Here is a 27,944-nt window from a genome sequence, read left to right on the forward strand (position 1 = left end):
GACCGGTTCAGAAAATCGTCACCGGTGTTCGCCGTGAGCGGTAATCGACCCCCGGGTCGCCGGGTTCGTAGCGCAACGCGTTAACCTGTGCGCCAACACTCCCCACAGACACACACACACGGCGCGACTGTCCAAGGCTCGAGCCCACAGAGCCACACGACCAGACGCCGAGCCAGCCAGAGAGCCAGCCCCGTTGGCTCACAGCCCGGAGACGCCGATTCAGCGCCGATGACGACCTGGGTCTCGAATCCCGGGTCTGGGGGTCTCTCTTGGAGGGGTTCATAGTGGCCATGTCACACTCAGCCAGTGACTATGAGAACCTGGGTTTGATCCCTGGGTCTGGGTGTCTCTTAATCTCTCTCTACGGGGGGTTCATAATGGCCATGTCACATTGAGTCAGTGACTATGAGAACCTGGGTTCGAGCCCTGGGTCTGGGTGTCTTTTAATCTCTCTCTTGACGGGTTCATAATGGCCATGTCACATTGAGTCAGTGACTATGAGAACCTGGGTTCGAGCCCTGGGTCTGGGTGTCTCTTAATCTCTCTCTACGGGGGGTTCATAATGGCCATGTCACATTGAGTCAGTGACTATGAGAACCTGGGTTCAAGCCCTGGGTCGGGGTGTCTCTTAATCTCTCTCTACGGGGGGTTCATAATGGCTATGTCACATTGAGTCAGTGACTATGAGAACCTGGGTTCGAGCCCTGGGTCTGGGTGTCTCTTAATCTCTCTCTTGACGGGTTCATAATGGCCATGTCACATTGAGTCAGTGACTATGAGAACCTGGGTTCAAGCCCTGGGTCGGGGTGTCTCTTAATCTCTCTCTACGGGGGGTTCATAATGGCTATGTCACATTGAGTCAGTGACTATGAGAACCTGGGTTCGAGCCCTGGGTCTGGGTGTCTCTTAATCTCTCTCTTGACGGGTTCATAATGGCCATGTCACATTGAGTCAGTGACTATGAGAACCTGGGTTCGAGCCCTGGGTCTGGGTGTCTCTCAATCTCTCTACGGGGGGTTCATAATGGCCATGTCACACTCAGCCAATGACTTGAGAACCTGGGTTCGAGCCCTGGGTGTCTTCCTTCTCTCTCTTAGTGTTTTCACAATGTCAGACACAGCCGAGCCGGCATCCCCACGAATCGCATTTCTATGAAGCACGGCAAACCGGTTACCGGTTACCGGTTCGGCAAACAACGTTGCGATTATTCAAATTGCGCGGTTTTTTTTTCCTCTTCCTTCCCGCCGATGGCATCGACGGCTTTGCGGGGGGAAGGAAGCGGGGAAGGAGGAGGAGCTGGAGCCCCGTACCTGAGCGCCATCGTGAACTCCGTGTCGTAGTCCGAGTCGAGGAGCGCCACGCCGATCCAGAACAACGTGACGAGCAGCGCCGACGAGTCCGCTGCAGTCACCACCGTCGGCTGCTGCTGCTGCTGCTGCTGATGATAGTGCTGCTGGTTGAACTGAATCTGCACGCTCGGCTGGTAGGCATGGTGCTGATGCTGCTGCTGCTGATGATGATAATGCTGCTGCTGATGATAATGCTGCTGCAGCTGCGGTCCCAGATCCACGTGCCCCTCGCGTAACGAACTCAGGCTGTGGGCTTTGCCCAGGTGGAGGCCAGCGGCAACGATCGTGCCCAGGTGACCACGGGAATAGCAGCCTGCGGCGCCGCCGCCGCCGCCGCCCCTGGCTTCGAGGCGGTCGAGCGTGGCGCTCCGCCTCGGCTCAGGGAGCCGGTCCGCCGGGCCGAAGCGCTTGGGCATGGAGTTGCTACGGTGGTGGTGGCCGGAGGCCTGGAAGGATAGGTGGGAGGTGTGGTTGACGCCAACGCCGGCGACGCCGCCGAGGTTGAGCTGCCCTGTGCTCTTGCGGCTGATGGCGAGGTTGGGCGGAGGAACGAGCGACGGGTCGGGAGACGAGGACCTGGGGAGGTTTGCGACAGGAGAGAGAGTGGGAGAAAGAGAGGGAGATGGAGGGAAGGAGAGCGGGAGAGAGGGAGGGAGAGTGGGAGGGAGAGAGGGAGAGAGACCGGGAGAAAGAGAGAGATGGAGGAAGAGAGAGCGGGAGAGAGGGAGGGAGAGTGGGAGGGAGAGAGGGAGAGAGACCGGGAGAAAGAGAGAGAGATGGAGGAAGAGAGAGCGGGAGAGAGGGAGAGAGAGAGAAAGAGCGGGAGAGAGATGGAGAGGAATTGGGAGAGAAAGAGCGGGAGACAGAGAGTGAGAGAGAGGGCGAGAGCCTCTAGATTGCAGTGACTCTAGCTGTGATGACACCTGTGGACTGAATGTACAGACTCTATAGCCGTGTGAATGCATCGCGTCCAGAGTGGAGCGACTCTCACGCTAGCTGTGATGACACCTGTGGAGTGAATGCACAGACTCTATAGCCGTGTGAATGCATCGCGTCCAGAGTGGAGCGACTCTCACGCTAGCTGTGATGACACCTGTGGACTGAATGTACAGACTCTATAGCCGTGTGAATGCATCGCGTCCAGAGTGGAGCGACTCTCACGCTAGCTGTGATGACACCTGTGGACTGAATGCACAGACTCTATAGCCGTGTGAATGCATCGCGTCCAGAGTGGAGCGACTCTCACGCTTGTGCAGCGAAACCCGCGGAGGGATGACGCCCGCGCTACCTGGACAAGGAGGTGAGCAGCTCTCCCTGCTTGGAAGCCTCCACGATGGTGTGGATGGCCGACTCCAACGTCAGCATCATCTCCATCACGTAGCCCTGCGCAAGGACACAGCCAAACCAAAGACAAAGTGATCCTGTGTAGCCTGCAACGGACCATCGGGGCAAGTGCCGTTGGCGTGTAGCACCACCTAACGAAGGCCGGCACGGCACGGCACGGCACGGCGCGGCGCGGCGCACGAGCAGGGCGGGTGGTGAGAAACCACGCCCGGCCGCCTTTGTCTCCCTAGTATGTGTGTGCGTGCGCTGAACTTCTTTCGCGCCGTAGGTAGCTAACCGTGCCACATCGGGGGTGCGGCGAAAAAGGACGACAAATTAAACACAAAGATGCAGTGATAAAGAAACGAGTTTGTCAATTTAGATGATGTAAAAGCGTACAGCTGCCCCAGTGGGCTTCCAAATATCGGAAGGAAGGGCGCGTTCCAGACGGCCGCTGAAGCAGCGCATCTGGAAGCGCCGCGCGATGATGCGGTGACCACCGTCTGTGTTCGATGGGCTGAGTCTAAAAACCGCTGCTACTGCTGCTGCGAGCGAGGATGACGAGCGGAGTTCACGCGGTGACGGTTTTAAAAGTTTGTGGATTTGCGGATTTTGCCGACCGCGGCGACTTTCAAGAACGTAACCCCCGCGTCGCGTTATCCTCATCGTTGCCGTCATCGTTGCTGGCATCGTCGTCATCACCGTCATCACCATCGTCGCCATCATCGTCGCCATCATCGTCGCCATCATCGTCGTCGCCGTCATCACCGTCGTCAGCGTCGTTGCCGTCGCCGCCGCCACCATCATCGTCACCATCACCGTCATCACCACCGTCGCCATCATCGTCGCCATCATCGTCGCCATCATCGTCGCCATCATCGTCGCCATCATCGTCGTGGCCGTCATCACCGTCGTCAGCGTCGTTGCCGTCGCCGCCGCCACCATCATCGTCACCGTCGCCATCATCATCGTCATCATCGTCATCATCGTCGCCGTAGTCGTCACCATCGCCGTCATCATCGTCATCATCGTCGCCGTAGTCGTCACCATCGCCGTCATCATCGCCACCGTCGTCGTCGGCGCCATAGTCGTCACCATCACCGTCATCACCACCGTCGCCATCATCGTCGCCATCATCGTCGCCATCATCGTCGCCATCATCGTCGTCGCCGTCATCACCGTCGTCAGCGTCGTTGCCGTCGCCGCCGCCACCATCATCGTCACCGTCGCCATCATCATCGTCATCATCGTCATCATCGTCGCCGTAGTCGTCACCATCGCCGTCATCATCGTCATCATCGTCGCCGTAGTCGTCACCATCGCCGTCATCATCGCCACCGTCGTCGTCGGCGCCATAGTCGTCACCATCACCGTCATCACCACCGTCGCCATCATCGTCGCCATCATCGTCGCCACCATCGTCGCCATCATCGTCGTCGCCGTCATCACCGTCGTCAGCGTCGTTGCCGTCGCCGCCGCCACCATCATCGTCACCGTCGCCATCATCATCGTCATCATCGTCGCCGTAGTCGTCACCATCGCCGTCATCATCGTCATCATCGTCGCCGTAGTCGTCACCATCGCCGTCATCATCGCCACCGTCGTCGCCGTCGGCGCCATCGCCACCGTCGCCGTCGCCGCCCCTAACCTGCGTCTCCTCGCCGGGGTCGCCGACCGTCTCCACGAGCCGCGTCAGGATGTCGGAGAGCGCGCCAGCGCTGAGCGGCTGACGCAGCGCGCGGAACACCTGGAACGAGCGTCCCGCGTAGTGGCGCGACGAGCACGACAGCGCCGTGTGGAGCGCCACCTCGCTCAGCTGCTGCTCCAGCCGGCAGCCTGCGGATGGGGGGCAGGGGGAGGCAGGGGGCGGAAGGTCACGGGGTCAATCGTGGGATGTGTTGAGACCGCCATTAAGAGGTCCCGAAGATCTTCGGCTCTGTTCCTGGGATGGCTGGGGGAAGGACAGCAAACTGAACACAAAAAGCGCTTCCACAGAATTGGATTTTCAATTCAGATGATTTTAAAGTGCATAGCTCCAGTGGGTTCCTAATATCGGAAGGAAGAGCGTTTCCAGACGGCCGCAGAAGCGCATCTGAGTGGGTGGCGAGGGCCTGGGTGTCCGTCTCTGTGTGTGTACGTGAGAGGTGGTAGTGTGGGGGTTAGCGCGCTGCACTACGAACCCGGCGGCCCAAGTTCGATTTCAACACCGGTGACGATTATCTGAAACGGTCATGGGCCTCCCCCCTAGGTCGACTCGGTCTCAAATGAGTACCCGGTGCGGCGTGCAAACATCGGGAGTCAAAGGTGGCCGGGCGTGGTGCTGGCCACCCACCCCCTCGTGTGCCATGCCGGCCTTCATAGGTGCTGCTTGCTCACAGCTCATGAGCCAAGAGCTTAAGGCTATACGGGGGATCTTTGTCTTATATTATTGCTGTGGGCGTCGCGCCTCTGCCCTCTGTTGATGGTGAGGGGCGATTGTCTCCCACTGCCCAGGAGCGTCTTTCACGAACCGCCTCCTCCAAGATCGACCACAGGAAGTGTGAGAGCCAGAGGGCACGGTGTGAGGGTGAGAGTCAGAGGCTCTGAGCACGAGTCAGACGCACGGCATGAGAGAGAGAGAGAGTCAGAGTCTCAGCGTGAGGGCGAGAGAGAGCCAGAGGCACGGTGTGAGAGAGAGAGAGAGAGCCAGAGGCACGGCGTGAGGGTGAGAGTCAGAGGCTCCGAGCGCGAGTCAGAGTCTCAGCGTGAGAGTGAGAGCGAGAGAGAGCCAGAGTCACGGCGTGAGAGAGAGAGAGCCAGAGGCACGGCGTGAGAGAGAAAGAGAGAGTCAGAGTCTCAGCGTGAGGGCGAGAGAGAGAGCCAGAGGCACGGTGTGAGGGTGAGAGTCAGGAGCTCCGAGCACGAGTCAGAGGCACGGCATGAGAGAGAGAGAGAGTCAGAGTCTCAGCGTGAGGGCGAGGGAGAGAGCCAGAGGGCACGGCGTGAGAGAGAGAGAGCCAGAGGCACGGCATGAGGGTGAGAGTCAGAGGCTCCGAGCACGAGTCAGAGGCACAGTGTGAGAGAGAGAGAGTCAGAGTCTCAGCATGAGGGTGAGAGAGAGAGAGTCAGAGGCACGGCGTGAGAGCGAGAGAGAGAGAGCCAGAGGCACCGTGTGAGGGAGAGAGTCAGAGGCTCTGAGCGCGAGTCAGAGGCACGGCGTGAGCGCAAGAGAGAGAGAGAGTGAGAGGCACGGCGTGAGAGCGAGGGTCAGAAGCTCCGAGCGTGAGTCAGAGTCTCAGCATGAGAGCGAGAGAGAGAGTCAGAGTCACGGCGTGAGAGCGAGAGAGAGAGCCAGAGGCACAGTGTGAGGGTGAGAGTCAGAGGCTCCGAGCGTGAGTCAGAGTCTCAGCGTGAGAGCGAGAGAGAGTCAGAGTCTCAGCGTGAGGGCGAGAGAGAGAGAGCCAGAGGCACGGTGTGAGGGTGAGAGAGAGAGAGCCAGAGGCACGGTGTGACAGCGAGAGAGTCAGAGTCTCAGCGTGTGAGAGAGAGAGCCAGAGGCACGGTGTGAGCATGAGAGTCAGAGGCTCCGAGCGCGAGTCAGAGTCTCAGCATGAGAGCGAGAGAGAGAGTCAGAGTCTCCCACCGGGCTGCGCGGCGCAGAATGCGGCGAGCACGTGGTCCACGAAGCCGCTGAGCTCCTCCGTGCTGCGGATGGCGTGGCTGCGTGGGGCGATCTCCTCGTGGCACCACAGCGGCCCGCTCCTCCTGACGCAACGCGGACAAAGTAGAGAGGAGGGGGGGGAGGCAAGTGTCTTGCATTGCCAAGGCCCGCGTGGGCCCACTGGCGACGCCTGACGTGCGCCCCCCCCCCGGCCCCCCTCCTACCCCCCCCCATCCCACCCCCCCCCCGCCCCCCGCACCCCCCGCCCAACAATACACAAAATGGGGAAAGGCAACAAACTAAACGCAGCGACAAGCAGTTCGAAAAGAAAAATAGTTTGTCGATCTAGACGACGATGATTTCAAGAGCGCCATAGCTCGCCAGTGGGGCTTCCCCAACATCGGCAGGAACAGCGCGTTCCAGACGGCCAACGCGCTGCTTACATGCCACCCATCTCCGTCCGCACCCCCTACACACACCCCTGCACCCGCGCGTTCCGGACGGCCGCGGAAGCAGCGCATCCGAAAGCGGCGCGCGACGATGACTCTCACACCGTGCCCCCGGCTCTCACACCGTGCCCCTGACTCTCACACCGTGCCTCTGGCTCTCACACCGTGCCCCTGACTCTCACACCGTGCCCCCGGCTCTCACACCGTGCCCCTGACTCTCACACCGTGCCTCTGGCTCTCACACCGTGCCCCTGACTCTCACACCGTGCCCCTGGCTCTCACACCGTGCCCCTGACTCTCACACCGTGCCCCCGGCTCTCACACCGTGCCCCCGGGTCTCTCACACCGTGCCCCCGGCTCTCACACCGTGCCCCCGGGTCTCTCACACCGTGCCCCTGGCTCTCACACCGTGCCCCTGACTCTCACACCGTGCCCCCGGCTCTCACACCGTGCCCCCGGCTCTCACACCGTGCCCCCGGCTCTCACACCGTGCCCCCGGCTCTCACACCGTGCCCCCGGCTCTCACACCGTGCCTCTGACTCTCACACCGTGCCCCTGACTCTCACACCGTGCCCCTGACTCTCACACCGTGCCCCTGACTCTCACACCGTGCCCCTGACTCTCACACCGTGCCCCCGGCTCTCACACCGTGCCCCCGGGTCTCTCACACTGTGCCCCTGGCTCTCACACCGTGCCTTTGGCTCTCACACCGTGCCCCCGGCTCTCACACCGTGCCCCCGGCTCTCACACCGAGACTCTGGCTCGCGCTCGGAGCATCTGTCCGACGGCCGAGCCAAAACCCGCCGCCGCCGCGGCCGAGCGCCGAACCTGGCCGCGATGAACTCGATGAGGGCCCGGGCCTTGCCGTCCGGATCGGCCGAGTCGTCGGCGAGGCCCGGCGCGGACAGCAGCGGCAGGTTGGCCGCGCTGGCTGTCAGGCTCGACTGCGTGGAGCTGCAGCTGAGGCTGGAGTCGGTGGCGAGCGAGCGGCGGAGCTCGGAGAAGGTGCTCACGCCTAGCGGGGGACGAGGTGGTGGGGGGGGGGGGGGAGCGGGGGACACACGGGGGGAGATGGGGACACACGAGGGACACGGGGGGGGGGGGGGGGTACACGAGGGGACAAACGGGGGTCACACGGTTGACACAGGGAGAGATGGTGACCCACGGGGGGAGACATGGGAGATATGGGGATAAGTGGTGATAGGGGGGTGGACGTGGGGACACGGGCTATACGGGGAGACAGGAGACACAGGGGGAAGCTATTTGGTGTAGCCAAGGGGCATCCCCAGTGGCAGCTGTCCCCATACGGCACAAGGTGACTGCATCTGGTCAATAGGTGAGGGGGGGGGAAATTATGGTGTTGCCGAGAGTAATCCCAACCGAGGAATCTAATAACGATGACGATGATTACGACGACGATGACGATCACGCCGACAGCGAAGATGATGACGACGATCACAACGACGATCACGACGATGATCATGATGACAATCATGACGATGACGACGATGATCACAACGATGATCACAATGACGATGACGACAACGATGATGAGGATCACGACGATGATCACCACGACGACGACAATGGTGATGACAATCACGACGACGATCACGACGATGATCGCGATGATGACGACGACAACGATGATGACAATCACGACAATGACGACGATCACCACGACAACGGCTCCTTACCCGAGGGGCTGGCGTGGGCCCTGGGGGGGCAGGGCCGCCCCCCAAGGGCCCGGCCCTCCTGCTGCTCGCCGTTCTGCAGCAGCACGGCCGCGATGGCCGGGCAGCTGCTGCTGCACGCGAGCACCAGCAGCAGGTGCAGCAGCAGCCGCTTGCAGTGCTGGTACACCTCCGCGCGGTAGTGGTCCATGCCTATGCACCGTGTCAGTGTGTGTGTGTGCGCAGTTAGATCATCGGTATCATCATCATCAACAGCAGCAGCATGTGCAGCGGGATGTGCAGCAGCGTGTCGTGGCGAGGTGGGCACCACGGTGGCTAGGAGATGTTGACTACCTCGCCTGGTATACAGGAGGTCGTGGGTTCGATCCCGACCCTAACGATACCTGCTGTATATTTGGAGTTTGCGTGTCTCTCTCTCTCTGTGGTGAGATGTTAACTACCTCGCATGGTATACAGGAAGTCGTGGGATCGATCCCCGACCCTGACGATGCCTCTTGTATATCTGGAGTTTGCGTGTCTCTCTCTCTCTCCGTGGTGAGATGTTAACTACCTCGCCTGGTATACAGGAAGTCGTCGGATCGATCCCCGACCCTGACGATGCCTCTTGTATATCTGGAGTTTGCATGTCTCTCTCTCTCTCCGTGGTGAGATGTTAACTACCTCGCCTGGTATACAGGAAGTCGTGGGATCGATCCCGACCCTGATGCCTGCTGTGTATTTGGGGTTTGCGTGTCTCCCTCTCTCCATGGTGAGATGTTAACTACCTCGCCTGGTATACAGGAGGTCGTGGGTTCGATCCCGACCCTGACGCCTGCTGCTGTATATTTGGAGTTTGCGTGTCTCCCTCTCTCTGTGGTGAGATGTTAACTACCTCGCCTGGTCTACAGGAGGTCGTGGGTTCCATCCCGACCCTGACGCCTGCTGTGTATTTAGGGTTTGCGCGAGGCCCAGGACCGGCTCATATATTTGCCACTATGATTGGTCGCGGGCGGGAATCGACCTCGGGTCGCTGGATTTTTTCGTCCAGTGCGCTGACCGCTCCACTACCGCCCCCACATGATAGGTGGAGATTTCCAGGTTCTCTCCGTGTGGTCGTGTGGATTTTCCTCCGGGTCCTCCGGTTTCCACCCCTCCACATTCAGAATCAACGTCACCACGCGTTCAGAGTATTTGGCCGTTTGGTTGAGCTATCATTTGTGGTGGTCAGGTCGCTTCTGAAAAAGAGCTACACAGTGTCTCAGTGGTGCCTTACCTTGTAAAATAAAAAAAAATGTGTTTAGTTTTTAGTTTTTATAGAGGTCTTGGCTGCAGCACGAAAAGGTTGCTGTCTATCTCACTCACCCAGGATCAGCGCGTGCAGAAGCAGAGGCAGGTAGGTCATCCAGTCTACCTCCATGCTGTGGTCCACCACCAAGTCGCTCATCAGCATCACGGCCACGTTACACCTGGCGCGGAGCAGACAGAGGTTATCGGGACCGCCATGTGTACACACACACACACGCACAGAAATACACGCGCACACACACACAGAAAAGTGTCCACACAGACTCGTGTTCACACACAGACACGTGTACACACAAATACACATGTGTACACACACACACAGACATACGTTCACACGCGTGTTTTACACGTGGGAGGAAACCGGAGCGCCCACGCCTCTGAATATCCTTTCGTGTTAGTCGACTTGCAATGTTAGTCAGTGGGCAGTGTTAGTCTGTGGGCAATGCCAGTCTATGGGCAGTGTTAGTCTGTAGACAATGCCAGTCTGTGGGCAGTGTTAGTCTACGTGCAATGTTAGTCAGTGGGTAGTGTTAGTCGTGTCAATGTTAGTCAGTGGGCAGTGTTAATCTTGGGCAGTGTTAGTCTATGTGCAGTGTTAGTCTGTAGGCAATGGTAGTCTATGGGCACTGTTAGTCTATGTGCTATGTTAGTCAGTGGGCAGTGTTAGTGTATGTGCAATGTTAGTCAGTGGGCAGTGTTAATCTTGGGCAATGTTAGTCTATGGGCAGTGTTAGTCTATGTGCAGTGTTAGTCTGTAGGCAATGGTAGTCTATGGGCACTGTTAGTCATGTCAATGTTAGTCAGTGGGCAGTGTTGGTCTTGGGCAATGACAGTCTATGGGCAATGTTAGTCTGTAGGCAACGCCAGTCTGTGGGCAGTGTTAGTCTATGTGAAATGTTACGTTGCAATTATGGCTTTATTTTTTGGTGATTTCGAAAACGTTTTTTTGGTTTGGACATGTTTGTTTTGTTGTAGTACGGAGATAGACTGATGGCCTTAATCTAAGTTTTCTTGTGGTTGTTGTTGTTTGACTTGCATCCCACTGGGATTTTTTGCACACAGCGTTGGTGTACGGTGCTTTTTTCAGGAATATTTTGCTGTTTTTTTCATGGATTTTCTGTTTGCACAGTCACACAAAGTCACTTTAAGATGTTTTTTCTTGTTCGTGTTTTTGTTTTTTTTGTTTGTTGTGGTTGCACCCGATTCAAGAGCCGAATGGCTCACAGGGCTATACCAAAATAAATAAACTAAACTAAAAAACTAAACTAGTCAGTGGGCAGTGTTAGTCTTGGGCAATGCCAGTCTATGGGCAGTATTAGTCTGTGAGCAATGCCAGTCTATGGGCAGTGTTAGTCTACGTGCAATGTTAGTCAATTCTGTACATGTTACAGATTGAATAACGAATGAAAACCCATTCACGTGAGGGGGGAAACACTCTATCCCGTACAGATGGAACCAGTGGAGCACGCGTATCGCAATACCGCACGCTCCTGACGAGCTCCTCGACGTTCCCACGGGGAAAGAGAGTTGTGTACGTACGTATGTCGAACTTCTTTCGCACCGTACGTGGTCAACCTCGCCACTCGGAGGAGGTGGCGCAGTTTCACGCAACGCCTGGCGCGGTTATCACCCACCGGACCTTCGTCGCCGCAGCGTAGCCACCACGGGTGACGCGAGGTCGCGGGGGGTCGCGGGGGGTCGCGGGGGGTCGCGGGGGGTCGCGGGGGGTTCGTGCGTTTGACGAAAATCCGCACGGAGCGGTAAGCCCTCCGGCAAACGCTCGGCCACCCTCGCTCACCGGTGCAGAGGGGTTCCTGGCGACACCATCTCGGGGAGGAAGTCGACGAGCGGCGCCCAGCAGCCGCCGTTGGCCGGCATCGGCAGAGGCTCGGGCTGCTGCGCCTCCAGCACCTTGATGCGCCAGCAGACGTGCGCCGGCAGGAGGTCACCTGCACACCGAAGACAAAGATCCCACCCCGCCCACCCCGTATAGCCTGTAACAGACTGTTGGGGCAAGTGCTGTGAGCGAGTAGCAGCGCCTATGGAGTGTCGGAACGGCGCACGGAGAGGGCGGGGTAGGGCTGCAACCACGCGCGCCCGGCCACCTTTGTCTCCCCAGCGGTGTTATTTACATATCGCGCACTCATTTGAGGTCGAGTCGACCTCGGGGAGGCCCACCAACCGTTGCACTGTCGCTCCCCATGTGCACACCAGGTCACACGTTAGCCGCAGACACACACCACACACACACACCAGTCACAAACCACACACACACACCACACACACACCAGTCACAAAACACACACACACACACATACCAGCCACATTCACAGACCAGCCACTCATTAGCCACAAACATACACCAGTCGCTTGCCAGACACACACCAGCCACACCCACACACACAAAAAGTCACACACACACACACAGTCACTCGTTAGCTACAAACACACACCAGTCGCACGCCATACACACCCCAGCCACACCCACACACACAAAAAGTCACACACACAGTCACTCGTTAGCCACACACACACCAGTCGCACGCCAGACACACACCAGCCACACCCACACACACACAAAGTCACACACACACACAGTCACTCGTTAGCCACACACACACCAGTCGCACGTCAGACACACACCAGCCACACCCACACACACAAAAAGTCAAAGACAAAGATCCCCCATATAGCCTTAACAGACTGTAGGGGCAAGTGCTGTTAGCGAGCACCTATAAAGGCCTGTAATGGTACACGAAGGGGTGGGTGGCCAGCACCACGCCCGACCGCCTTTGTCTCCCTAGTGGCAATGTTTACACACTGCACCAGGTACTCATTTGAGGCTGAGTCGACCTAGGGGAGGCCCGGGACCGGTTAAGATAATCGTCACTGGTGTTTGCCGTGAGCGAGAATTGAACCCGTGTCGCCGGGTTCATAGCGCAGCGTGCTAACCGCTACACTATCGATCCCCACAAAAAGTCACACACACACAGTCACTCGTTAGCCACAAACACACACCACACCCACACACACCACACCCACACACACAACAAGTCACACACGCACACACACAGTCACTCGTTAGCCACAAACACACACCACACCCACACACACCACACCCACACACACAACAAGTCACACACGCACACACAGTCACTCGTTAGCCACAAACACACACCACACCCACACACACAACAAGTCACACACGCACACACAGTCACTCGTTAGCCACAAACACACACCACACCCACACACACAACAAGTCACACGCACACACACACAGTCACTCGTTAGCCACAAACACACACCACACCCACACACACCACACCCACACACACAACAAGTCACACACACACACACACAGTCACTCGTTAGCCACAAACACACACCACACCCACACACACAACAAGTCTCACACACACACACAGTCACTCGTTAGCCACAAACACACACCACACCCACACACACAACAAGTCACACACACACACACAGTCACTCGTTAGCCACAAACACACACCACACCCACACACACAACAAGTCACACACACACACACAGTCACTCGTTAGCCACAAACACACACCACACCCACACACACAACAAGTCACACACACACACACAGTCACTCGTTAGCCACAAACACACACCACACCCACACACACAACAAGTCACACACACACACACCAGCCACACCAAATCTGAGTCTATACCTCACTAGGCTAAATTCCAGCTCTGAACATCACGGGTGGGGAAGTGTTGCCCCCTACTGCGTGAGTGCACCGGAGTGTCACTTGAAGAAGAAGAAGAAGCAGGAGGGGACGTCCGAGGTAGCTCTACGATATCCGCTTCCGCGAAGCCGTTCCATTACCAACAACCGCGGGTCTCGGCTGCCCCGCTCGGATTGCCCAACCCGCCGCTTCGTCTCTCGCCGCGACCTCACGCCGAACGCGGCGCAAATCCGGTGATAAATGTTGGCGGGGGTGGGCGGGCGGGGTGAAAGAAAGCGACAGGCCACGTCGTAGACAAACGCCGAAAATAAATATCGACGGTTACCGCCGGCGACGGCGGCGATGACAGCGATGATGACGACGACGACGCCCCGCGGGTATTGACGAGCGCGGGTCGTGCCGCGCGTCACGGCCGACGACGGCGGCGCCGTGACCCCCGAGGAGGGTGGGGGGGGGGGTTGGGTGTAGGGGCTGGGGTGGAGGGTGGCCGAGCGTGTGGGCGACGATGCGGGGGCGGTGGGATCAGCCGCTCGCGAATCGATGGCGGTTTGGACGCGGTCAATAACTGCCCCCGCGATAATGAGCCGAGTCTATCAAGCTAGCCCCCACCCCAGCCCCCCCTCCCCCCCCCCCCCCCACCTCCCCCACCGCTCCCCCACCAACCCACCGCTCCCCCCCAACCCTCGCTCGGTCGTCGGCGTATCGGGGTCGAGCTTCCGAGCTCGCTCCCCCCCGACCAACGCTACGACGTCGGAGCAGAGGTCGCGGAGGTCGCGGAGGGTCACCGAGGGCGTGGGCGATTGTGAATTTCAACGCGGCGTGAGCGGCGAGCCACGGACGGCCCCCGGAATCGGGGAACAGCCGAGTTCGACTCCCGGCCACCGCCATGAGCGTTGGTGACGAATATTTGAACCAGTCCTAGGCCTCGCCTAGGTCGACTTGACCTTAAAACTAGTACCTGCTGCGGTGCGTGAACATCAGAGGCTGGGGAGACAAAGGCGGCGACCACGGGGAGAACACGCAAACGCCAAATATACAACGGGCGTCATGGCCGAGATCGAACCCACACGAGCTCCTGCATACCAGGCGAGGTAGTTAACATTTCCCATCCACCGCAGGTGCTCCTTTTGGCGGTGCGATACGGTGGGAGGGCAGTTTTCACAATAAGACGATCATCGCGATGGCAGTTTCCCATCGCTGTTCAATCATATTTCACCCTTCCCCTCCCTCCTCGATGTCTCGCTCATCCTCCTCCCGTCCGACTCGATGTCTAACTCCTCCGCTTCCTCCTCCTTCGTATCGCACTCGATGTCTCAAATAATGACGACGACGACGCTCTCGTAGAGAGAGGAGCAACCCCACGCGAGGGGGGAAAGACGACACCAACAACCGCCCTCGTGGATTGCGTGGGGCCACACGGAGGCCATGGGCGTCGGGGGGGGGGGGGGAATCTCTTTTGCCCTCTCACCTTTCTCCTCGTCGTAGGAGCCTCCGGAGCTGTTGCTGTAGCGGGACTCGAGGCGCGGGTGATGGTGGCGGGCCAGGCCCGAGTACAGATCCCCTCCCAGGTAGCTGGGGAACGACAGCGCAGCGGGGGCAACGTCAACGTAACGCGAGCCGGACCGAGACCGAGAGAGAGAGAGTGAGAGGGACAGCCGCTGTCACCCCCCCCACCCAACCCCACCCCGTCTCACCGTCGCCAGGCGCCACGCCGTTCATGCCGAGAGGCGGTGCGTCTATCTACGGCCTCGATCGCGACTCGCGCTGGGGACGTCGCAGGCCCGGGTGCGCATACGTTTGACGCGCGAGTGCAGTTGCCGCCGTCGGCTTACGCTGCCCACGGAAGATATGCGTGCGTACGTCTTTCGCGCCGTACGTAGCCAACCGTGGTCATCGGAGAATAACATTGCCCATAGACTAACATTGCCCATAGACTAACATTGCCCATAGACTTACATTGCCCATAGACGAACATTGCCCATAGACTAACATTGTACATAGACTAACATTGCCCATACACTAACATTGCCCATAGACTAACATTGTCCATAGACTAACATTGCCCATAGACTAACATTGCCCATAGACTTACATTTCCCATAGACTAACATTGCCCATAGACTAACATTGCCCATAGACTTACATTGCCCATAGACTAACATTGCCCATAGACTAACATTGCCCATAGACTTACATTGCCCATAGACTAACATTGCCCATAGACTAACATTGCCCATAGACTTACATTGCCCATAGACTTACATTGCCCATAGACTAACATTGCCCATAGAATAACATTGCCCATAGACTAACATTGCCCATAGACTTACATTGCCCATAGACTTACATTGCCCATAGACTTACATTTCACATAGACTTACATTCACATAAGACTTACATTGCCCATAGACTTACATTGCCCATAGACTAACATTGCCCATAGACTTACATTGCATTTCGACTTGCATTGCTTTAGACTAAACATTGCCCATAGACTAACATTGTCCATAGACTTACATTGTCTATAGACTAACATTTCCCATAGACTAAACATTGTCCATAGACTTACATTGCCCATAGACTAAACATTGCCCATAGACTTACATTGCATTTCGACTTGCATTGCTTTAGACTAACATTGCCCATAGACTAACATTGCCCATAGACTTACATTGCCCATAGACTTACATTGCCCATAGACTATGATGTATTACAGGGAACACATTCTTGTTATATAACGGCGAATGCGAATTGGCTATAAAGCGATGATCAATGTATTACAGGGAACACATCTTTTTACAACGCGGAATGCGAATTGGACACAAAGCGATCGAGCAGACGGAACTACGTCACAGCGCGAGTAGGAATAAGCGGTCGTACGCCCGCCTCCGAGTAGCACCATCGCCGCACAAGGCGTCGGGATGCTGCTGGATGCTTCTAGGAACGCTACCCACGCGCGCCTCGGCCTTTGCCCGTCGTGCGTTGCGCGGACCGCACGTCCTAGCGGACCGCGCTTTACACCCCCCACGTTACACATGGCTCATCACCACAACGAGATGTTTTGCCCCGTCACGCGGCGTTCTTCGTAAACGCAAGGAGCTACGGCCGCGTGACAGGAGGACAGACTGCACAGACGACTGTACAGACGACTGTACAGACCGCACAAACCTCAGACTGCACAGACTGTACAGACTGCACAAACCTCAGACTGCACAGACGACTGCTGCACAGACTGCACAGACTGTACAGTCTGCAGAGACGACTGCACAGACTGCACAGACGACTGCACAGACTGCACAGACGACTGCACAGACTGCACTGATGACTGCACAGACTGCACAGAACGCACAAACCTCAGACTGCACAGACTGCACAGACTGTACAGACTGCACAGACTGCACAGACTGTACAGACTGCACAGACTGTACAGACTGCACAGACGACTGCAGACTGCTACACAGACTGCACAGACTGCACAAACCTCAGACTGCACAGACTGCACAAACCTCAGACTGCACGGACTGTACAGACTGCACAGACAACTGCACAGACTGCACAGACGACTGCACAGACGACTGCACAGACGACTGCACTGACACGCATGTGACGACTGCACAGACACGCACGTGACGACGACTCGCACCTGTCTTCGAAGCTCGGGTCCTTGGGAACCTTTGTCCTTCTCGTGTCCTGCAGGCCCTCCGCTCCGGGCACCATCGTGTTGCTGCTCGACGTGGTGCCTAAGGCGGGAAGCGGAGCAGCCGCGTGAACGTTCGTCCGTTTAGGTGGAGGGGCGGGACGGGGTAATCAAACGAATGATCAGAATCAGAATGTTTATTTAAACACATTTTTTTATATTCTTGGTTCTTTCGGTAAAGTCACGTAGAAGGGACTGGTCATTTCTTTGTCAGTGGGCGGGCATGCAGGGTCGGCGGGGGATCAAATACTTTTTTTTCCCCTCGCTGTAGATGGACTCGTCCATCTGAATGACTGCCAAATCGCTCTCCGTGGTGCTAACGTAAAAAAAAAACCCGCCACTTTTTTCAAATTTTCTTGCTGTGGTTTTCACACCTGATGATGGATGATTGCTTGTGTTGCAGTCGAAACGTCGTGATAATTTAATTGTTTTATATTTGGATTATTTTACTGTTTCCCTTCTACGTGACTTTACCGAAAGAACCATGAATATGAATCCCTGCAGTCACGAAAGCTTTAAAAAACATTTTTTTTTTATTTTACCCGGCAAGGGCTCCCCCCCCCCCCCAGCTGAACGACTATACAAGCTCGTTTTGAGAAGCGGTTGGGCCGTCGACAAACGATCGCTCAACTAAGTCGGGCTTGTATCATCATCATCGCCACGTGGACGTTTAGAGCGGCAGCCAAATGCACTGAGACGCGCGACGTTGATTCTAAACGTGGAAGGGTGGAAAAAAAACGCAGGACCCGGAGAAAAATCCACACGGCCACGTTAGAGAGAGAGGTAGTTAACATCTCACCACGGAGAGAGAGAGAGACACGCAAACTGCAAATACACAACAGGCATCAGGGTCGGGATCGAAACCCATCACACCTCCTGCATACCAGGGCGAGGTAGTTATCATCTCCTAGCCACCCGTGGCGCCTATGTGGACCGCGGGAAGCAGGAAACCGACCCATGTCTCATGATCCACAATTGAATATCACACTTGCTCCTCTAGCACTCGCTCACACACAAAGACAAAGAGACCCCCCGCCCCCCCACCGCCCGTATAGCCTTAAGAGAATATCGGGGCGAGTGCCGTTTAGCGAGCAGCACCTATGAAGGCCGGCACGGCACGCGACGGGGCGGGCGGCCATCAGCACGCCCGGCCGCCTTTGTCTCCCCAGTGGCGACGTTGACGCACCTCACCAGGACCGGTTCGGATAATCGTCGCCGGTGTTGGTGGCCGCGAGTGGGAATCGAACTCGGGTCACCGGGTTTGTCGCGCTAACCACTCCCCCACACTCACACATACATCCTCCACATAGCCTCGTACAGACCGCTGGGGCGAGTGCTGTTTAGCGAGTAGCACTGTAGCGCACGAGGGGGTGGGTGGGGCCAGCACCGCGCCCGACCGCCTTTGTCTCCCCAGTGGCGATGTTTAAACACCACGCACGAGGCAACTCGTTTGAGGCCGAGTCGACCTACTCCAAAACCCGTCATTCGCCGAAAAGTGCCAGGCCAGGTGCACCGTGAGGCCACGTGAAGTCTCGGAGGCTCACTGCTGACAGGAGGTCACGGGACAGATGCAGCAGGTGCCGAGCCGACCTACTCACGAGCTCGCTCGCGCACGGCAGCCTCACCGGACGTGAGCGACGGCGTCTTGTGCACGCCGGCGACGCGGTAGTAGGGCGGGTTGTCGGTGTGGATCACCACCGAGTTCACCGACTCGGTGAGCTGCAGCTCGCGCACAAACTCGTCCAGCAGCTGTACCGGCTTGTTCCTCGCCAGGTAGATCACCACCTTCTTCATCTGCCGGTCCGCCCACCACGACCATGACCACCACCGCCGCCGCCCACCACCGCCACCCATACCACAGACACCACCGACACGAGCACCACAGCTACGTCAGCCAGCGGTCGCGCAATCCTGGTGGTGGTGGCGGCGGCGGTGGTGGTGGCAGAGGTGTTGGAAGTAGTGGTGGTGTTTGTGGCGTTTCGTGGTGACGGTGATGGCGATAACAGTGGCGTGACGATGGTGAGTGAGGGCAGCGGCGTTTGGTGTGACGGTGGTGGGTGTGACGATGGTGAGGGAGGGCAGTTGCATTTGGTGTGACGGTGGTGGGTGTGACGGTGCTGGGTGTGACGATGGTGAGGGAGGGCAGTTGCATTTGGTGTGACGGTGGTGGGTGTGACGGTGGTGGGTGTGACGATGGTGAGGGAGGGCAGCGGAGTTTGGTGTGACGGTGCTGGGTGTGACGATGGTGAGTGAGGGCATTGGCGTTTGGTGTGACGGTGCTGGGTGTGACGATGGTGAGGGCAGCGGCGTTTGGTGTGATGTTGGTGGGTGTGACGATGGTTGAGGGCAGCGGCGTTTGGTGTGATGGTGGTGGGTGTGACGATGGTGAGGGCAGCGGCGTTTGGTGTGACGGTGCTGGGTGTGACGATGGTGAGTGAGGGCAGCGGCGTTTGGCGTGACGGCGACGGGTGCGACGATGGTGACGGCATTGGCGTTTGGTGTCACGGTGCTGGGTGTGACGATGGTGAGTGAGGGCAGCGGCGTTTGGGTGTGACGGCGACGGGTGTGACGATGGTGACAGCATTGGCGTTTGGTGCGACGATGTTCGGTGTCACGGCGCTGGGCGCCGATGGCGGCGACGGGCGCGGCGCCACCGGCGCCCCCGCGACTCACGTGCGGCAGGAGCGGAGGCTCCGTGCGCACGCCGCACAGGGCGATCACGTGCTGCAGCGTCACGCGCATGTTCCCGCTCCAGCTGTTGGCCAGCGTCGTCCACACGCTCTCCAGCTCGCCCCCCACCATCTCGTCCCCGTACTGATCGCGAGCGCCGCGTGTGGGTGGGGGCGGGGTGGTGCGGTGGGGGGCGGGGGGGGGGAGTGGTGGTGGGCGAAGGGGGCACACGCAAGGGGACGCGCTGGCGACGTTCGCAGAGTTGCCCTGACCCCCCAACCCCCACCCCCACCACCCCCCCCCCCACCCCCCAGTAGACACGTGCCCGCGCCCACACTTACGTGCCACGGTGGCGAGATGTTAACTACCTCGCCTGGTATACAGGAAGTCGTGGGATCGATCCCCGACCCTGACGATGCCTCTTGTATATCTGGAGTTTGCGTGTCTCTCTCTCTCTCCGTGGTGAGATGTTAACTACCTCGCTTGGTATACAGGAAGTCGTGGGATCGATCCCCGACCCTGACGATGCCTCTTGTATATCTGGAGTTTGCGTGTCTCTCTCTCTCTCCGTGGTGAGATGTTAACTACCTCGCCTGGTATGCAGGAGGTCGAGGGTTCGATCCCGACCCTGACGATGCCTCTTGTATATCTGGAGTTTGTGTGTCTCTCTCTCTCTCCCCGTGGTTGCTTTGATTTTCTTCGGGTCCTCTGGTTTTTCCCTCCACATTTAGAATGAACATCACACGTTTGAAAGTATTTGCCTGCTCCAAATGTCTACAAGATAAGCCACTTCGTTGAGCTTCTGAAAGACAGTTACATAGCTCAGTAAAATAAACAAAAGTTTAGTTTAGGTGCACACTGGGCAACAGGCGCGGTGATAACAATTGCACCTCACGGCAAAATAAGGGTGGGTTGTGTGGGTGAGTTGGTGGGTGAGTTGGTGGGTTGGTGGGTGGGTGCATGGGTGGGTGAGTTGGTGAATCAGTGGTGTGTGAATTAGTCGGTGAGTGGGTGGGTGAGTGGGTAAGTTGGTGGGTGGGTGAGTGAGGTGGTGAGTGGGTGGGTGGTGTGTGAGTGGGTGGTTGAGTAGTTGGATTAGTGGGTGGGTTGGTGGGTGAGTGGGTGGTTGAGTAGTTGGGTTGGTGGGTGGGTTGGTAGGTTGGTGGGTGGGTGCGTCTGTGGGTGGTTGATTGAGGCGGTGAGTGGGTGGGTGAGTGGTTGAAGTTGGTGGGTGATTTATTGAGGCGGTGAGTGAGTGGGTGGTTGAGTAGTTGGGTTGGTGGGTGGGTTGGTGGGTGGGTGAGTGGGTTGGTGGGTGGGTGCGTCCGTGGGTGGTTGATTGAGGCGGTGAGTGGGTGGGTGGGTGGGTGAGTGGTCGAGTGGTTGGGTTGGCGGGTGGTTGCATGGGTTGGGTCTCCAACTCACCAACTCTCTCAAGAGCAACCGAACGGCTCCATATGGCGCTTACGATCGAATCTCTCACGGCTGCTCTTCAACTGGCCACACAAAACCGCCGCCACCACCACCACCACCACCGTAACCCAATCATCATCATCATCATCATTAAACGCCGTGACGTCGGGGACGCGCAAAGCCTCGCTCTACCAGCCCGGCTTGACAAAGCCCGCTCGGCCCGTTACCTTGGCCGTCATGTAGAGGAGGTTGTTGAGCACGAACGCCGTGGCCTGCGCCGAGCCCCAGCCGGCCCCCCTCAGCCAGCGGCCGCCCCCCGCAAGCCCCCCGCCGTTCTCCCCCTCCTCCTCCCCACCCCTGCAGCCGCCTCCCCCCCCCACCGCGGCGGCGGCGACGGGGAAGCGGCTCTCGTCGCCGCACGGCTCGGCGAGCTGCGACGCCGACGCCGCCTCGTCGCTCTCCGGCGTCTCCGCGGGCGTCGCCGACGGCGGAAACGACGGCGGCCCGCCGGGCGTCGCGTGGCAGGAGGACGGCGGAGCGGCCGACGACGGGGGGCGGCCGCCGCCGCCACCGCCGCCACCGCCACCGCCACCGCCGCCACCGCCGCCACCGCCCCACAGCTCGACATTGTAGAGCCACGGCAGGAGGTAGGCCAGCATGGCCTGGCGTCCCGAAGGACGGGTCGTGGGGAAGCGCTGGCTTATCTCTGTTGTGGTCAATCGGGGAGGGGGAGGGGAGGGGAGGGAGAGAGGGAGGGGAGGGAGGGAGGGAGGGAGGTGAGGGAGGGAGAGGAAGGTGAGGGAGGGAAATTGAGGCAGAGAGAGGTAGACAACAACAACAACAACAATTTTGATTTAAAGCTTTCGTGACTGCAGTAATTCATATTCTTAGTTTTTTCGGTAAAGTCACGTTGAAGAGAAACAACAAAATAACAAAATATATATAAAACAATAAAAAATTCTGTCTACAGGAAAGCTACCCATACGGATGCTTATCTGAAACCGGATTCCCACCACCATCCATCACAGAAGAATTCTCTCATCAAGACTCTGTATCATAGAGCCCAATGCATATCCGACCAGGAACACATAAGCAGTGAACTCAAGCACGTACACCAAGCTCTTAGGGCTAATGGTTACTCCGACTATACAATCCGCAAAGCTATCACTCAAACCATGAAGAAGAACCCTCTTGAGGAGCCTTTCAAAACCATCACTTTACCCTACATTGCTGGGATCACAAAAAAGATCTCCAAAATCTTGAATAAACACAAGATCCAGGTCCGTTTCAACACATTACATAAAATCCGTGATCTGGTTCCGTCTGTAAAAGATGTGATTCCGGACATACAATACCCTGGTGTCTACAAACTAAGTTGCCTCTGTGGTAGTAGTTACATTGGAGAAACCAAACGCCATATCTCGGACCGCATTCGTGAACATAAAGCAGACCTTAAACACGGTAGGACCAACACCTCGGCCGTAGCAGATCATTGTTCTAATTCAGTAGGCTCACATGCCATTGACTTTTCCAAGACGGAGGTTCTTTGTAAGCCATCTGGCTTCCATGAGAGATTCGTTCATGAGGCTATCCACATATACAAACACAGAGACAATTTCAACCGAGAAGATGGATTCTATCTTAGCAATCATTGGAAAGATTTGATAAATCATTTCAGTTCTTGATTGATTGTTCACGCTTACAGTGCCTTTCAGACAGCATACATAAAAACAAATTTCGTCTCCCCCCTCCTCTTTTCAAAAAATAGATGGACTAGTCTTGGCAAACTGCCATCGTTGCGCGTGACGCAAACGTTATTTTTTATATAAATAAATAAATAAAATATGCCGTTTTCAAAATACATTTATGCAAACCGACACACCTGATGATGACCGTTTGAGTTATGGTCGAAACGTCGTGAGAATTTTTTATTGTTTTATATATATTTTGTTATTTTGTTGTTTCTCTTCAACGTGACTTTACCGAAAAAACTAAGAATATAACAACAACAATGTCACACGCAGTAACAACATCGTCCACAACAACAACCAGCTCACCCCAAACAACAACAAATAACAACCAAGTCAACCCCCAACAATAACTCCAGCCACAACAACGCCGACCCCCTCCGCCCCCCCCCCTCCCCCACCACCCACCCGCCCCCCCTCACCGGAGAAGACAGCGAGGGTGAGCTCCGGGTAGGCCCGCGCAATCCCCTCGGACAGGCGGTGGGCCGACATGGCGTAGAGGTGGGGGGGCGGCAGGTGCACCCCAGCGTCACGCCGTCCGCCTTCAGGCCGTCCATCTTCTGCGCGTAGTGGAACAGCTTCCCTCGCACACCTGCGGGCGGGGCGGGGGGCCGTGAAGGAGCGAAAGGTTCCACGCGACGTTGCCGAGTAGCCCCCCAAACCCCCCCCCCCCCCCCCCCCCCCCCCCCCGCTGTGGCACCGCGGTGGCTAGGAGATGTTGACTACCTCGCCCGGTACACACAGGAGATCGTGGGTTTGATCCCAACCCTGACGATGCCTGCTGCTGTATATTTGGAGTTTGCGTGTCTCTCTCTCTCTCCGTGGTGAGATGTTAACTACCTCGCCTGGTACGCAGGAGGTATCGTGGGTTCGATCCCAACCCCTGACGATGCCTGCTGCTGCTGTATATTTGGAGTTTGGCTCGCACCTGCAGGAGCTGCATGGAGGCCTCGTACACCTCCCTGTTGGTGTCGGAGGCCATGAAGAGGACGAGGTTGAGAAGCGTCACCATGTCCACCACGTGGTCCCTGCCGGGGGGACGATCGGCGCGGTGGGAGATTAGCCGGCGTCGCTCAACGCCAAATGGCACTGTTGGCTACGTACGATGCGAAAGAAGTTCAACATATATACACCCACTTGCACAAGCTCACCCACTCCACCCACCCTTGCAAACGACGCACCATCCTGGTTATAAGAGTCCTCAACTGGTGAAACAAAATCAATATGAACTCACTCACCCACCCACTCACCCACACAAACTCAAACTCATCCACCCTTGCAAACGACACTCCATGCTGGTTCTCGACTGGTGAAACTAAGTCCACGTGAACCCACCCACCCGCCCGCCCGCTCACCCACTCGCCCGCCCGCCCACCCACCCACCCACTCGCCTGCCCGCCCACCCACTCACTCACCCACCCGCCCACCCACTCACCCACCCACCCGCCCACCCACTCACCCACCCACCCACCCGCTCACTCACCCACCCACCCGCTCGCCCACCCGCCCCCCCGCTCACTCACCCACCCGCCCGCCCACCCACTCACCCACCCGCCCACTCGCCCACTCACCCACCCGCCCGCCCACCCACCCACTCTCCCACCCGCCCACACCACCCCGACCATACCTGGTGGTGAATGCGGCCGTAAATGCCTTGAAGCAGCCGGCAGAGACGCGGGCACTGCCCGTGTAGCAGCGGTCAATAACCCACGCCAGCAAGTTCGCCTGGTCCGGGTTCAACTCCAGCAGCAGACCCACGGCCTCGCAGCCCAGCTGGTGAACCTGCAGGCACCGTGGAAGCCTTTAACAGCGTGTCAGGGCAAGTGCCGCTAGCGAGTAGCACCTGTGAAGGCCGGGCACTGCGCACCTACGAAGGGGCGGAGGTGTGGCCCGCACCGCCCAGTGCGCCGACCGTTGCGCCACCGTTCCCAGCGAGCGAATGAGTGAGTGAACGAGTGAGCCAACGAATAAGTGAGCGAGGTAGGGAATAAATGAGTGGGCGGCCAGCGGGCAAGTGAACCGGTAGTTCAGTGGGCAAACTGTACAAGCGAATTAGCGAATGAACAAGTGGGCGAGTGAGCAAGTGAATGGGTATTGAGGCGAGCGGACGAACAGGCGAATGAAAGAATCAATTTGATGTATGAATGAGTGAGTGAGAAACACACACCCGAGGGTCCTGGCAAGCCAGTATATTGTCGAGCCACTTGTAGAGGTATCCGTCCGGTGACAGGCCCACGTTGTCGAACACGGGGCCACAGCACAGCACCGCCGACATAGCCTGCGCCAGACACACACAGTCTCGGTTCACACACACACAGTCTCGGTTCACACACACAGTCTCGGTTCACACACACAGCCTCGGTTCACTGGCATGGCCGCCTCCGTTCGCTGGCTAACGCTGCGGGCGCATTAACCACAAACGACTACCCGCGAACAGTTACGCAGTGTGATCGCAGTGGTGATCCCATGATCTCGCGATCGTTGTCGCGATCCCGCGGTCACAGTGGCGATCTCGCGATCACTGTCGCAGGCCCTCGATACTGCTGCTGTGGCAATCTTATGATCGCTGTGGCAGGAAGAGCAGGAGGAAGGCGGGTGTTAAGAGAGGAGGTGGTGGAAGAGGAGCAGCAGGAGGGATGAGGATCGCCGCGGCGATCTCGCGGTCGCCGCGGACGGAGGTTTCGTGCCTTGAGCGCCGAGTACTGGTGGCGGTTGATCTGGTGGTGGCGGTCCCGGTAGCGGTCGAGCGGAGTGAACATGATGCTGAAGGGCCCGGCCCATTGGCTGAAGAGCAGGAAGAGGCTGTGGCGCAGAGACTGCTGCGGGAAGAGGTAGCGTCGCTGGTCCACTGTAGAGGTCAAAGCAGCGGAGACATAATCGTTATTTTAAAAAAATGGGACCTTTTTTCGAGCATCAAAGTATGAAAAAATAACAGGAGTGGTGTTAGGATGTTCAAACACCACATAAATACACTTTTGCAAGGAATCAAATCTGCATTAACCACACACGGTACTTGTGGTGAACATGCAAACAAATATGGCTCTTGATTTAAAGCTTTCGTGACTGCAGGGATTCATATGCTTGGTTCTTTCGGTAAAGTCACGTAGAAGGGAAACAGTAAAATAATAAAAATATAAAACAATACAATTCTCACGACGTTTAGACTGCAACACAAGCAATCATCATCAGGTGTGAGAATTTTATATTTTTATTATTTTATTGTCACGTAGAAGGGTCTTGAATAAACACAAGATCCAGGTCCGTCGAACACATTACATAAAATCCGTGATCTGGCTCTGTAAAAGATGTGATTCGGACATACAGTACCCTGGCGTCTACAAACTAAGTTGCCTCTGTGGTAGTAGTTACATTGGAGAAACCAAACGCCATGTCTGACCGCATTCGTGAACATAAAGCAGACCTTAAACACGGTAGGAGCAACACCTCCGCCGTGGCAGATCATTGTTATAATTCAGTAGGCTCACATGACATTGACTTTTCCAAGACAGAGGTTCTTTGTAACCCATCTGGCTATCATGAGAGATTCGTTCATGAGGCTATCCACATATACAAGCACAGAGACAATTTCAACCGAGAAGATGGATTTTGGCTTAGCAATCATTGGAAAGATTTGATAAACCATTTCAGGTCTTAATTGATTGTTCACGCTTACAGTGTGGCTTTCAGACAGCATACATTAATTTTTCGTCTCCCCAGAACATAGATGGACTAGTCCTTCTAAATAAATGTCAAACATGCGTGGCGCTGACGTTTTTTTATAAATAAATAAATGCACCGTTTTAAAATCAATTAATTAATGCACACCGACACACCTGAAGACGACCGTTTGTGTTATGGTCGAAACGTCGTGAGAATTTTTTTAATTGTTTTATATATATTTTATTATTTCATTGTTTCCCTTCAACGTGACTTTACCGAAAGAGCTAAGAATGTGAATTACTGCAGCCACGCAAGCTTTAAATCAAAATTCAATGAGACGATGGTCCAGAGGTGCGCGGGAAAACCACCGGGCGAAACGGGAACGGCAGCAGCCGGCACCGCACGAGCGGCAGTGCCAACGGTCGCCCAAGCTCTGTCGTCCTGCGTCGGCGCCATTTTGGCCAGCGTCCGTCAACGCGCTGCTTTGATGCTGTGCATTGTTCACCGCAAGGCGAACCGCGGCAAGCGAGCGTCGCCGGGCCGGCGGCGTGCCGGCGCCGGCCGTGCTCACCGCGCACGTCTGGACGAGGTTGGCCACCAGCGCGCTGAAGTGGGCGCGGATGTCCTTGAGCAGCTCCGAGTCCTTGTCGCTCTCCGACTCAAGCAGCGCGCGCGTCAGGTCCACGTACTCCACAAAGACGGCGCCCAGCGACAGCGACTCCTTGTCCAGCCCCCCGCTTGCGCTGCGGGTGGGGTAGGGGGTGAGAGGTCAGGGGTCACAAGGTAAAGGAGGGGGGGGGCCTGCGAGCGGCTGCTCGTGCCACTCCTAATCTTCTTTTACCTTGACGAGATTTGCAGAGCGCCTTTGCCGAGGCGCTTTACAGCGATTACTAAATTGTACGTAGCACGACAATGAAGTGAAATGAAGAACTGGGTTCTTGTAAGGGGTGGTGCAGTTATAGCTGTAAACTATTAATAGGAATCCGATGAGCCATAAAGCTCTTTTTCACTGATGTCCAGTAGCGGCAGGTCACAAAGTGAAACAACAACAGACGATGCAGAAACACGACAGGAGTGCAAAAAGTAGGAAAGGTAAACTAATCGCTTGAAAATATAAACAAATAAAATACCAAACAATTTTTTATTTTACCAGTTAGGGCCCCGCCGAGCTCTTTTTGAGAAGCGACCTGGCTATCACACAAATGATAGCTCAACGAAGTGGGCTTATTATCATCATCATCATCATCACGTGGAAATGTATAGCAGCCAAATGACTCTAAACGCGAGACGT

General features: G+C 56.8%; 1 protein-coding gene across 1 annotated transcript in view; it reads right to left on the minus strand.

Moving 5' to 3' along the window:
* Window positions 1–27,944, minus strand: part of FRYL (FRY like transcription coactivator) — a 121,205-nt gene that overhangs the window by 51,966 nt on the left and 41,295 nt on the right. The window contains 21 exon segments of the mRNA XM_076053472.1: window positions 1,311–1,925; window positions 2,638–2,732; window positions 4,321–4,508; window positions 6,295–6,416; window positions 7,590–7,776; window positions 8,459–8,647; window positions 9,797–9,900; window positions 11,538–11,688; window positions 14,934–15,037; window positions 17,109–17,205; window positions 18,788–18,956; window positions 19,836–19,976; window positions 21,473–21,597; window positions 21,629–21,652; window positions 21,853–21,951; window positions 23,416–23,535; window positions 23,882–24,021; window positions 24,621–24,775; window positions 25,161–25,271; window positions 25,681–25,833; window positions 27,216–27,396. Of these exon segments, the coding sequence (XP_075909587.1) occupies window positions 1,311–1,925; window positions 2,638–2,732; window positions 4,321–4,508; window positions 6,295–6,416; window positions 7,590–7,776; window positions 8,459–8,647; window positions 9,797–9,900; window positions 11,538–11,688; window positions 14,934–15,037; window positions 17,109–17,205; window positions 18,788–18,956; window positions 19,836–19,976; window positions 21,473–21,597; window positions 21,629–21,652; window positions 21,853–21,951; window positions 23,416–23,535; window positions 23,882–24,021; window positions 24,621–24,775; window positions 25,161–25,271; window positions 25,681–25,833; window positions 27,216–27,396 (3,270 nt within the window).

This window comes from Petromyzon marinus, chromosome 61 (assembly GCF_048934315.1).
Source record: "Petromyzon marinus isolate PM22_M1 ecotype Great Lakes invasive population chromosome 61, UKy_Petmar_22M1.pri1.0, whole genome shotgun sequence".
Classification (NCBI taxonomy): domain Eukaryota; kingdom Metazoa; phylum Chordata; class Hyperoartia; order Petromyzontiformes; family Petromyzontidae; genus Petromyzon; species Petromyzon marinus.